Below are 14,290 nucleotides of genomic sequence, written 5' to 3'. Positions count from 1 at the left end.
CCCCGAAAGCCCTAATAAGCAGGCATATACATAGAATGAAGGCTATTGCTAAGCACATAGATTGTAAGCCGCCCTGAGTCTCCGGAGAAGGGCAGGATATAAATGGGATTAAAATAAATAAATAAAATAAAGTAGCTCATCATTACAACATTGCTATAATTTCAATTGCTTAGCTTACCTGCCATTGCCTCATGAGCTCCCGTACTCCTTGAGCATCTTCTAGGATTCTCTCTTTACGTGTGGCATCCTGAAGGACATTGGCAGTGGTTTCTGCTTCTGTAAGCCAGGCAAGAAACTTTTCCAGATCTAAATAGAACTGTTGCAAGAGCCTTAGGGCTGCTTCTAATGAGGCCTCTCGCTCTCCAACTCTGTAAAAGAGCAAACATAGTTATGTGAAGATGAGTAACTGTGAACCCAAAGTGGTTTATTCACTCATATAGACGTTTTCAGTAATACTGAGATGAAATTTGAATTAGGTGTCATAAATCCTTTTAACTAATGTTTCCTTCTGAAATCACTGTTAAAACTAATCCCTACCCTTTTTCAAAGGGAAGATAAAGGTGGCAATTTAGTGGCATTTTCATTGATAATGGACAGTTATGGTTCTCCAGAAGTGAACATAACAATGTTAGACTTTTACTATTATAATTTGAAACAAGCTCCTTAATCATAGGTTTTTCAAATTCTATTTCTAAATTCTATATAAACCTAGTAAAAGGTGTTATATAAGGCATTTCTCAACCACTGACTAGCTATAATTTGCTGAAAACTAATAAATTTCAGGAATAGGGAGTGTGATCTTATCTATTTATAACAGTTGACTATTTTCTTTAAAAAGTTAACTTTTTAAAAAGAATATGCATATGTATATATGCACATACAAGAAAGAAAAAGAAACAAAAATATAGAATCAGGTGAGTGTCAAGATGCTTACAAATGTGATAAAGATGTTTTTTCTGTATCCATATTCATAATTTATTAAAGGAACATGAATATTTGAGGGAGAAAGGTGGTTAAGAAATACGAAATATAAATACATAAATAAACAAATAAATAATCTTTAATCCCCAAATCATGATTAAACTCAATGCAGAATACAAATATCAGAAATAACACTATATATCATAGAAGAAAATTTTGAAATTATAAATTATGATTAATCATTAAAAAAGAAAAAAGATTATTATTAAAACAAAAAATAAAAAATAAAAACAAAAAGATGAAATAAAAGATAAAGACTAAAATTCACTAAAATACTATTAAAATTATACTCCCCCATTATACCTTGGCTATTGATTACAACCAATATATTAAGAAATGTTTCTGATTTCTATTTGTATTGATCACAGTTGTTGAATAACTAGTCTTATATTAAGCACAGTACAACACAAAATTAAAATAATTTCAGTTGCAAAGTTAAACACTGCTAATCAGTAGTATTTCATTGTGCTTTCCCCAGATCTGGCTACAATTAAAATAGCTTCCTCATCTTTAAAATAAACGATCATTTCTGATCATCTATTATAGTTAGTCATCTTGAAATTCTACTGAGTTTGGCTCTAACATACATATGTTTGTAATATATATTCAGGCTACTCATATACCACTAATATTTTTTAAAAAGCCATACTCCTAAAGCATCTTCCTGACATATTGTGTGAAGGTCAATAATCACAGGAAACTGGCTGTGCCTTTATCATCAGCAGAACATATTAAGCCATAAACAATTCCTGCCAAGCTGAAGCAGCAAGTCTAAAAAAAAGGAATAGTTTTTTTCATCATGGGCTGAATTTTGCTGAACATAAAAGCTTACGCTGCATAATTACTATTTTAAAAATAATTGAAACATTTTTGTTTGTTTCCCTACTGTAAACATGAACATCTATTTAACAGTGCTACCTGCAGAAAAGTAAAGAATGTACACGTTTTACACTCTATAAAATAAATGCTGCAAAGCTTATATGTAAAGTTTCAAAAGTAAAGCAAGTTAGACTACAGATGTGCTACAGGTTAGGCTTCCCAGTCACTATGGCATTAAAAAAAGAAACTGATAGCATATTGTTACAAAAATAAGGTAAAATATATACTAAGAACGAGCCTATCACACTCTGAACAAAGAAAAAAAATGCAAGTCCCCAGAGAGAAATACACACATATAGCACATCAGACTTCATTCTAACTCACGGAAATAAAACACAAAAGCACTGCCCAATTCAATATTAAATGTAAACAGCACCATAATTTAGGCTTTCATCACCTGAGATGCGACTTGATTGAATGATCACAAGGTCTTCCACATAAGAGCTGCCTTTAATGAACCCCCAAAACTGCAATTGTTACAAAATGGAGCAGCCCACTGGTTAACTAGTACTAGATACTAAGAACACAGTAGTTTTTAATGTGTGTGGGGAAGGATTATTATATACTGTCTCTTACTACTGAGAGGAACAGTTAAACACTGAATAATTAGACACTATACTATAGGATATAAAATGTTTATTTTTAAAAAGTGGAAGTTCATGCATATTTAAGAATAATGATTTGGTTGTCACAGGGCATTTCCTTTCCCTTTTAAAAAATGTGTTCTGATTATTATCTTTTTTTTTCTTTTTTCCTCATTTTCTTTTGTCCTATAGTCAACTGCCTTTAGGGTTAGGGAAGCCCTAACATAATCTGCTAAACCTTGTTGCTTTCCTTAAGAAAACACCTGACAGCTAAACTCTCCACTTCCATTTTAATGAAACAACACATCACTGTTTAATTGAAGTATGCTCCAGAAATACAGAATGCTGTTTCTAATACTGACAGCAATGTTCATGCTGGCTGGGGAATTCTAGATATCTAAGTTCACAATTCGAGAAGCTACATAGTTTGGAGACAGCTGATCTATTGCATAAAAGGGAGGGGTAAAATATATGAGCTGATGGTATATACTGTTACTGTTGTTGATTGTTAATATTTCTGTCAGCTGCCTATCTTTGTATTCTTTGAAGCTCGCTAGCAACTGCCATAACCAGGGGGAAGGGGGCACTTGGGAGGGGAAGACTGCTGGAGGTCTGAAAGAATCTTATGTAAAACTGGAGCATATGGACACTGACAGGATCAAGAGAAGCTAAACCAAGTCATCTTCCTGCCTTGAAGGACACTGGCCCTGGGAAAGGAATTTGCTGTGGCACCAGAGGCATCACGTTCCCAAAACATCAGAACAAGACCTGATTGGACTGCTCTCCCAGGGGAGAGGGATTTGGACATTGGGGATTGTTTTCAATATAGGATTTTCTTTAGAGTTGCCTCACACACTGCATTCTAGTATCTTTTCTCAAATACCAATGGAGTCAAGGGTCATTCTTTCCTAGGGACAATGCTTTTTTGTGAAAAAAAGAAAAAGATGCTGGAACTCACACAAGTCATACAACCTGCCTTGCCTACCCTACAAGGTTCCATCCAAAAAAGGTGCCGGAACTCCATTCTATGACAAAAAAAAGAGCCCTGCTTAGGGAGCAAGCTGGGGCCAGTCTGACAATGGCATTTGTATATCACACTTCTTCTGGGCAATCCAGAAAGGTAAATAAAAGAAAACATTCAGTAAAACAACTGGCAATAAAACAAAATGATAAAAATGTAGCAAGCTATATAAAATTAGACTATTTATAACTTGTTAACATAGAGGAGTTTCATCCCAGAGGGAATTATTACCTGTAAATGTCAAATGAAATCCAAGTGGTCTATTGTACCTGCAACATTCTTGATCACAGCTTTTAAGCCACAGAGCAAAGCCTGCATATACTTACTCAGCTATGTCTAAGTATGTACAATTTATTTTGCGCTGAAAAACAAGACCCCATTCATGGACGTAGAGTCTACACATTTACAACTGATTCATATTTGGTAATGTATAGGCTATCAAGTACATTGTATTGGATAAAGGGATGATGGCTGAAGAAAGGGCCAGAGGTTCTCAAGCTGTATAACAGTTCTTCAGCAGCAAGATTATTAAGTACTGTGTGAAGTGTGCACATTCACCAAAATTAGTCCCAGTTTGAAAGTCCATTCCCTTCCACAATCAATGTTTTCAGATTCCATAGATGGAAATAATTGGAGATGTACTGCCAATAAATGGAACAGAGTCCTGCCTTCATATGTAAGAGGCAAGATGGCCGTTGCCCACTGAGATGAGTTTCACAGTAAATACTGATTAACTGCTGAATTACCATCCAGCAAAACCACTGATCTAATCCAGCTCATTTTGCTTACTGGCAGGACTCAGATGCTGTACATTCTGGTCAAATGATAAAGAGAGAATGCCAGTGAGAAGATATTGATTTTTTACTGAATATACTAAGTATCCATCTAGTTGAAAATACCATCAGGTTTGCCAAGTCTTCAACAGATGACCAACAGTACACCAAATGCCTGTAGACAACTGATCAGTGACACTGCTACCATTGCTGGTACTGTATATTCCCTGCTATCCAAGTAGCTCAATCAGTTGTGCCATTTAATATGGCTCCTGGTCTACCAAGCTCCACTCAACACTCTTTTCTTCAGACCTGCACCTGTCTTGGAAAATATGAAAATCATTGCCTCCTGCACTCTCCACAGAGCCCTGCAATACTTAAAATCCTCTAATCATACATCAACTTTCCACAGTATGCACACTCCACCTTCAGCATTGTTCACCACCAATACCAAGTGGCAGTCACTAACTTCCAATCAATCTGTCACAGTTATGGGGTAAAAGGAGGAAAATGCTGTATTTTCAGTACTTGAAAACCTTGACAGTGTATATCAAGTTTTGTTAAACTCTAGAAGAGCTACTATCGTGGACATATATTTTCATTTACAAATATCAACATAAAGTCCACATCAATTATTAAGTAGAAGAAATTAATAACAAAAAGGGGGAAAGATATACATAATTTTTGCATATGCTGCTGATACACCAAATTGCTAAAATATATTTCATTATAGACTTGGGAAAGGCTATTATCTTGGTGCTAATGATATAGTAAAGGCATCTGGTTTCCTTTGTTAAGAATCTCTATTTGAATAAGACAGTTCTTAATATAGATACTTCAAAAAGAAGACTAAATGATCACCTAGTGCCCATTATGTTATTTACATGCGTGGATTTATTTCTTCTGGTATTTTAAATTTGGCAGACACAATGACATGATCAATTCATAATCATAATACTGAGACAGTAACAAGTTAATCCACAGTGAAAATAAACCAAGTAATTAGGAAACAATTAAAAGATTAGAAGTAAGAGAAGAGAAACTAGGAAATGATCCAAACCATGAATCACTACCAAGAAATCCACAAATTCATTCACAAAGAAATCTAAAATCAAAAGCTGGGAAATTAGCATGAAACAGAACAAAAGAAAGGCTGCTATAGTAATTCAGCAGAACTCTACTCCCAAGCAAAGGTTTATATACCTTGTTCTTAGTACAGCTGTTGGGTTACTTGTGATTGCTTTGATTTGACCATTGTTTCTTTAAAAAGCATTTTCTTACAAATTAGTGTTCTTTTAATCTCCCAGTCTTGTATTTTGGATTCTGAACAATCTGTTTTCAAAGGAGCTTGACATAATCTCTTTGTATTTTTTAGACAAAGTTGTCTTGATCATAGGCAGAGAATGGCCCAGGAAAAAAAACCTTTTGTGAAGCTCTTGGATTTCCAGAATAATGATTGAAGGAGACCATGTATCATTATCAAACTAAATTTAGTTGCAAAGTAGCATCCAAAAAAAGGAAGGTGGAATAAAAAGGAAAGAAATGGGATATCTGCAGTGATTTAGGAAATGAGGTTCCAGAAGATCTGCAGATTCCATCAATCAGTGATATGGTAACAAAACATCAGAAAGGATTATAAATAGAGAAAGAACATTTCCTAATTCTTTGCAACATATTACTCTTGAGATTTTATAATAGCAAACAATTGTGTCAAAATAATAATTAATTGGACAAAATTCATTTAAAATGCAATCTTGACTTTCAAGGGTACTTAAGTGCGAAGTAGTTATGAAAATAATTATATTTTAAAAGCACCTATTTTAATGACTCCCAAAGCAGAATTTCACAAGAATTAAATGTGTTGATAGATTGTAAAACAGCAATTAAGATTCAAAAGGGTATTTTAAATTGTTCGTGTAGTTTTCATTTAAACTTCTTAGTCTAAGTTTCCATCTGTTTACAATTGCAACATTTTAAAAGTTAATAAATTTGAATTAATTATATAAATTATATAAATTATATAAATTATATAAAATAATATCTTATTAAGAATTAAAAAGAGCTTGTCAAATATATCAAGAAACTGTAAATGTAAGCATAAATGTTAATTATTTTTCATAGCTGTCAGATCCACCAATATGTCCTGCCATTCTGTTGGAGGAAGGAGGGAGGCTGGCATTTTGGGGATGCTTTCGCTTTTACTGCATGCTTGGGAAATAGAGAGGGGGAATTGTTCTTGGAGACATAACAGACTCCCTCCCAGCCAGTTCCAAGTCCATTGTGCCTTGATAGTGACCTGTTATCTGCCTGGCACCTCAGCATTCTCAAAACATCTTCTTGGCATCACATTGGCTGCCGGTGGAATGGTCGGGGGGTTGGGATTGGGGCAAATTAAAGAATTATGTTGTGCTTTGCACAGGACTTTCAGATTCCTTATATTAGGCAGCATCTCCAAAAGTGGTCAACCCAGAGAGGTGTACAGCTTTACCATGGGGACCATGCACACGATGTCAGCTCAAGGCAGTGATAAGGAGGAAGCTGAGTGCTGGGAGGAAGCCTCATCCAGGTTTCCCCCTAGATTGGACCTCTCTAAATGGACAGAGGACGTTGGAAGCCTGGATGACTTGTCAAGACCCAGGTGGTCCATAGGCATTGGAAAGCAGGACAACTGGGAAGGAAGGGTCAAGGGGGTGACTCTCACCTTTGGTAGTCACAGTGCCCAATGATGGATGCGGCAACCAGATTTGGAAGAGCTTGAGGACAAGAAAGAGGAAGACAGAGAACCTGACCACGCCAACCTAGTGATGAAGCAAGCTATGAGATTCATGATGACCGCCTTCTAAACCCTCAAGGCACACAAATCCCATCCTAAAGCTGATGCCAGTGAGATCCAGTAAGTCCAAGAGGAGGATGACTGAGGGAGAGTGTCACCATTAGACACCACAGCGGAGGGCTTGGAGACCCTAGCTTCGGCCACTGTAGCTGCAGGTGCAGCACCAAGAGGGCTTGCCATGGTGGCTGGCCTGGTGGGGACTGGCCTGGCAAAGACCTCATCCTTGGAGTGAAATTTGATGGGGACACCCATCAGTGGGGTTCTTTCTGACCCACATCTGGATCTACATCTAGGAGTATGGCTCAGAAATACACACTGAAGGCACCAAAGTGAGGAGTGTGACCCTGACATTGAAAGGAACAAGAGTGGGGAAAGACCTTGCCCCTATCCCCAAAGAATATTGGGATTTAAGAGAGGTGTTCAGTGAGAAGGGATCAGATGAGCTTCACCCCCCCCCCACCGGCTGACAGACTGTGCCATAGAAATCCTGCCGGGAGCTAAACTGCCCAAACCAAAATTCTGTTCGATGACCCCAAGAGAGTTAGATGAGTTATAACTGTTCACTGACAAAAACCTTGCCCATGGATTCATTCAACTGGTGTGACCTAGGGTGGCAGCCCCCATCTTGTTCTGGGAGAAAAAGGACAGGTCGCTTCATCTATGTGTTGACTATAGGGGTTGAATGGGGTATTCATAGAAAATGTCTTGCTGCTGATGAAAGACATGTTAGTTCACCAGGCTAAAGGCAAGGTTTTTTCTAAGTTAGACCTGTGAGAGTCTTACAGGGTGGGGGGGGGGAGAAGAAATAAAATCTCCACCTGTCCCTTGTTACAGAAATGGACTACAGATCCATTTAGTCTAGTTGCAGTCTAGTTCTAATTTCGTTTCAGATTGTTTAATTCAAACTTTGTTGTCACATTTTGTTTCTTGATCACTAGCACTTGGAAGACAAATGATGTGTTCAGGTCTGGCTATTTCAGGATAGGTTCACTGGCAAAAAACCGTTTAAGTTTCTCTTAATGCTGCCTGACACTCCAGAAGCTGGCTGGGCTTAGACATGTCCTCCCCTTTCATCTTTAGGAGGTTAGTAATGGGGAGTGCTATTTGGGCGAAAGATGGAATGAATTGGTGGCAATTGCTTCCTGGTTCAGAGTGGAGCCCAGTGCAATACAAATACATTAGCACTCCCTTGTATAGGTGCTCATGCAGCACCTCATTGATGAATTGCATAAATATGGCAGGGGCACCCTGGAGGCCAAAAGAGAGTACTTTAAATTGGAAGCACCCTAGTGTGCAGTTAAAAGCCATTTTCCATTCATTCCTTGCTTTGATCCTTATATTATGAAAAGTGTCTAGATTATAAAATGGTATACTTCAAAGTACATAGCTGACAAAGTGAAATGGATCATTTCATCATTTCATTTCTCATGGCCTCTTCAATATGTCTTCTATGCATGCAAAGGCCAGCAAAACAGGTATTTCAACAAGAATTGTCCATGCTGAATTTCTGATAGTTCTGGGCAACACTTCAGTTTATGGAATGCGGTACAATCAAATCTATTTCTTTCAAAGGAAAATGTTCCTCTGAGGCTTCTCATGAACCTGATTTTTAGGTCTTTTAGATTGTGTTCTGATTTTTTTCTACATCTCCTAGATTACCAGAAGTATAACATAAGCATAAATTTAGATTCAATTTCAGCATACGTGAAACAAGATTTAGACAAATGAACTAGAATTCCTTTGAGCAGTTGAGTCAAGTTAAATGTGATAAAGACCAGCTTAAATTCAAAGTTGATTTATATTTCTTATATTTCTTTATTCTTTTCTCTTGACAATGTTTTAAGAAAATGGAAAAGCTACTAAATAATCTTTGTCAGGATGATCCTTCAATAGGCTATTGTGCTATTTTTCACATTTTCAAGCTTTTTGTTTATTTTGGGTTCACATAGTTAGAATATCAAATTTGGTGGTTTATTTTCTGTTTGGTCCCACCTTAAAATCCCTTTGACTTGATATACATGCTATCAATAACATTGTTTATATGACAGTTGGTTTTAATGCCAGGATTCAAACCTGAAGGAATATATGAAGTATTTCATCACTGAAACAGTTTTGATTCAATAATATCACAGCAGAATTTTATTTTAAGACCACCTGGTAAATTGGAAGTGTCAACTACTATTACATTAGATCACATTTTAATCAAACCTTTGTAGAAGTTTGGATAAAGTTTAGGTTTTAATTAGTCACTTTAAAGAAGTGTCATTTTATATCTTTGGTTTTGATATCATCACTGTCTTTGAAATTCCACATTTTTAGACAACTTGGAAGAATGAACTTGGGCTTCTAACCTAATTACTTATCTTTAAAATTTTATCTGTTTATTTATTGTTATTTACTTGCTGCCTGAATAAGTAATGCAAATATATGCCAAAGTAATGAACATCAGATGTTGAAGTATTGAAGGACAGAAATGTGTGTGTCCTACAGTCAGTTCAGTATCATCTAAACTAGATTATAATCAAGAATATTGGACTACAATGTTCAATCATCAGTGCTGATGTTTAAATTAACATAGTAGTGCTTTATCAACCTCACATAGTTAAACATAGTTTTGTCCTGGCCCTTAGCAAAAATACCTGAGGGGAAAATTATTCATTATCGAAAAAAGGTAGTCTTTTCTGATAAATTCATGCACGTGTGCAGTGTAGGAGAAAAGAAAACACCAGTAGGTTATGACTGAAAGTTTCACTAGGTTTTGCAATTAAAAGCAGCAGAACAATAGCAATAATGAATATTTTAGTAGTCTCTAACTCTTCTTGTTTTGACTGAAATATGTTGAAATGCTTTATGTGGACTATTTCCCTTATTGGGTAGACATTAAGTTTGCATGTGCTTAAATATAATAATTTGGAAAAAATGATTTTGGATCTTCTGCAAGCACTACGTGTTTCAGCTATTTATTAATGCATCTGAAAAATGTATTATTGCTTTAGGGTCCTCCTTAACTAATGAAGGGATTTTTAAAGCAGCAATACTATTTTAAGGCTTGTTTGGAAGTCTAAAAATATTCAGGTTGCTTTAAGAGAGAGAGATGCAGTGTTTATGCTTCAGCAAGATTTGCTTCTGAATCATTTTTAAAGCATTCATAGCCCTAGTAAATACCACACAGATGCATTCTAGGAGATTGCCACAAATAAATCAACGAATCACTTCTAAGCCTCCTTTAAATTAAGCTTCTGGTGACATGTCTATGCTTCTTTTTTAAAGAAACTAAGTCTATTTAATGGAGACATAAGTGGAAAGAAAGAAAAGATAAACAGATCACTTGTTAGGACTGAAAGTTTCATCAATGTCTGCAGTTAAAAACAGCAGAAAAATAGCTTACCAGACTAAATTAAAAAATAAGAATATGAAAAGTGAAAAACTTCTTTCTTGAGCCTTTCTAATCATTAGGCTTTCTTCAGACCTTTCTTTCTAGCATCCTTAATGCCCAAACTGGAAGTATCATAAGTCAAAAATGAGTTTACAGTAATCTTTTAATGTCTTTTATTCTGCATATCATATTAATCCTATATTTATGAAATAATCTTCTATGCCAATGTATCTATTTCCAATGGAGACATTTATAAAAATTTCTATTAGCCTGAATTAATGTAGATTTTGATTAGTTATGAGCATATTTCAAAGCATGACTTTCAGACATTTTTTTCTGAAAATCTTTAAGTATAATCTCTGAGCCTCATTTTAAAGGGCAGCAATTGCAAAGTGACTTCGGCTAAACTTTATTTTTCATTATGTTAAGGTCAACCGTAAGCATTTTTTTGTGCATTCAATAAAAGCATGCTATACAATGCTATTAAAAATATTTTATCAATTATTTACTCAAACTTAAGACATTTCAATTGACTGTTTTATATGATAAAATTGTTTACTTTATCTTATTCCATGGACTACTATTGTTTGAATGTATTCTATTGCAACATTTTAAAATCTAGCTGCTTGTAAGAAATTTCTGAGCACGAATTAATTTATATGCTCCAAATAATAGAGATAGTGTTTTAAAACTGCAAAGTAAAATCTGCATTGACATGCTTGTATCATATTAGAAATGCATACTTGAAATTAATCAATACTTGGCCACCAGATGTTTGAACGTTAGCTAAAAATGAAGAGGCTTAATGAAGCAAATAGTTGTGAAAACAAAATTTAATTCTCTCACCAGACTGTAATTTTAAATGCAGTAAAATTGTAATCAATGTCTAGATAATCATAAAATCCTAAATACAAATACAAAGTATCATTTAAATATGAGTGTCCAATTAGGATTAGGTGCAAAGCCTGCCAGACTATCCCTTTGTCCCAATCAAACACAATCCAAGTGAGGCTTATTTCTCAGTCTTTATTTTTTCATATTTTTGTCATTTAGTTAATAGTTCTTGCATGCTATTTTCAGCATTACCTTCATACTCCTCTACAAAATCAAGTGAATAACTAGTGCCAAAATATTGTTTTAAATCAACCAATTAATTAATCACTGTTTTGATGAATAAATGATGCCTCTGCAATGAACTCTAACTTCAGAACTATATTGTAAAAGCAGAGATTTTTGAGGTTCATGTAGAACAGATCAGAAACCCTTATCACACCTCAAGCAAATTAAAAACAAATTCTCCCATTTTTATCAGGTTTAGAATCGGTGGATAGAAGTTATACAGCAGCAGCTGTAACTGCAATAACAGTAGATACCAACTTTGAAAGTGGGTTAGGATAATATTTTTAGCATGTTATTCATTTTCTTGGGTATCATTATTACTCAAAAACTGCTGTCATATAACATCCCAAAGGTGACTGAGCAGTTTTAAATTCCTAGAGAGATACTGAATATATCAGTACATTTTGTGTAGCTCCTAGTTGGGGTAATGCACACAAAAACAACCTATCGGTACAACTAAACATTTTAGATATCAGATTTTAGCTTGCATAGAAGAGCAAAAACATTCTTGGAGTAAAAACTATGATTACATTTTTTTATATTGGCCAAAATACTCCCCAAATGACAAAATTGTTTCTTTAATATTAGCAACTGCCATGTTGCTCAAACTTTCCTGCTTTTAGGCTCATTAGTCTATAGGTTTGCCAAGGCATTCAAAATTATTATATTTCAATAAAAGAATGGAGAGACAAACACTTTACTGAAAGTACAATATTTTTCAGAAAACACATTGCACTGAAAAAAATAAAGCAAAATTCCCACTGCCATGATAGATGCTCCAAAAAAGCTGTTCCATCAGGAAAGACACAAAATGGAATTGCTGAAACAGGCTGGAGTTATTAATGGGAAGGAGAAGATACGGAAAACAAATATATTTAATCTCAATAAGTTGCATCTTTAATTCAACTCTGCATCTGGCACTAGGTATGTATCTTCAATTTATGAAGGGAAAGGATAAAAACAACTGGTTCCACTTATCTAAATGCCCAGTTTATGCTCCATATTAAAGTACTGTATGTATACCATAGCATCTAATTACAGCCTCACCAATAACTGAATGCCACTTGAGCATTATAGCTATTTAATTCAACGTCAACTCCCAGAATTCCCTAAACCAGCAAGTTGCTAAGATTGAGAAACACTGTTTTAAAACTTATTCTCTGATAATTATGGGAGAATTTTGCTCTGATTAAGAACCACATGTAATGACTTCTGGTTTGCCATCGGTGCCTCCAGATGCATGGAGGTGAACTCCATCTTCAGCATCCAATTTCATCCCACTGGGGGACCCTGGAAAGGGTCAAAAGTTGCCCTGTAGGGGCGATGAGCGAGGAGGTGATCCCTGCTTGATCCTGGGAGGGCAGCAGCCCTTCCACTTGATCTGGGGCAGCTCTCCAAACTGGCGGGGGAAAGACCGGCCATAGCAATATGGCTCGTCATTAAGCTGCTGACAGCCGAAGTCAAAATTACTACCAAGCACTTTTAAAGCAACGCGGATGAAACTGGGTGAGATCTGATCTTCTCTTTAAGACTCTAAATATCTTTCCTGCAAAAGCTGCCCTAAGTATTTTTCCCCCTGTGGAAGAGAATTCCTGCCCCACCCTCTAAGAACAGCAGCGACTGACTACCCAGGGGAAACCAAGTAATTATAAAACCAACTTTAATCTAATTGGATGCATATACTTTTGAAATTTGGGACTAAAAGGTTTTCCAAAAAGTTTCCTTATTTCTATTTCTACTGGATACGCTGTAATTAAGATACGTATAAGCTAAACTTTATTGATAAATGTAATAATGAAGTTTTTATTTAGCTGATATAAAAAGAACTGTATTAGCTTAAATATGAGATAGTAGATATTAAGGGGAAAGGAGAGGAAATATTTGATGTTGTAACCTGAGATTTGTACTGAAGATTTTTGTATGTTATTGAACTATTGAGTAACCCAGCCACCACGTTGCTTTTTAAATACTTAGGTATAAAATTGGAAAATTAATAAAATATTATTTTTAAAAAAGAACTACACATAATGTTCAGTTTGTAAACAAAGGAAGTAATAGCCTGCCTTTTATGAACTAGAGAAAGTTGATATTGAATATCTTGCCTTATAAAAGCCTGATATCAAATGTCAGTGAGAGTATCAGGTCAAAACAACAGCATTATTGAATTTGATTGAATTGTGGTACTCTCATGTTATGTCTGTGTATATTGTGGTGCACTGGGAATTAATCATAAGTGTAACCACTACATTGACTGACATAGGTTTTGACTGATTGATATTGTTACACTTTTGGAGAGTTGCTGTAGGCATGCCTATTATTCTTTCTTGTATATGATGGTTATTTTGCAGTTTATAGTTACCTAGCAACAGAGGGGAATAATGGCAAATTGCCTCAGGCAATCTCTGCATTCATTTACTTTTCTCAAGAATATTTGCCTAGATGTTTGAAAAAATGCACACATTTGTATGTCACAGTACTAAATGACAAGAGCACTACATAGAATAGGTTATTTATATAGTCAAAGAATAAAAATCTTCATTGATAATTAAGAAAATTGTTGATAATTGGCAAATTGTTGTTTCATAAAATAATCACCAAAGCACATCCATTCCAAATTTCTCAAGTGCCAAGGGAAAGGCTGAAAAATAGCTAATAACTATATATGAATAAAGCAAAGTATTCCACATCCAAGAAAGAAATTCATATATGTCTTCTTAAATCAAC

The 14,290-nt window shown here is 35.3% G+C and overlaps 1 protein-coding gene across 9 annotated transcripts in view; it reads right to left on the bottom strand.

Moving 5' to 3' along the window:
* Positions 1 to 14,290, bottom strand: part of DMD (dystrophin) — a 931,439-nt gene that overhangs the window by 230,045 nt on the left and 687,104 nt on the right. For all 9 annotated transcript variants that reach the window (XR_014026476.1, XM_081327957.1, XM_081327955.1 and 6 more), the window contains one exon: positions 179 to 368. Coding sequence is in view for 8 of the 9 variants with exons in the window: in XM_081327957.1 (XP_081184083.1) it covers positions 179 to 368 (190 nt within the window). In the remaining variant the exon portion in view is untranslated. The remainder of the gene's footprint in view (positions 1 to 178; positions 369 to 14,290) is intronic.

The sequence above is a fragment of the Vipera berus genome (assembly GCF_964194415.1).
Source record: "Vipera berus genome assembly, chromosome: 4".
Taxonomy (NCBI): domain Eukaryota; kingdom Metazoa; phylum Chordata; class Lepidosauria; order Squamata; family Viperidae; genus Vipera; species Vipera berus.
The sequence above is the reverse complement of the archived record's forward strand: the minus strand, read 5'-3'. Positions and strand labels throughout refer to the sequence as shown.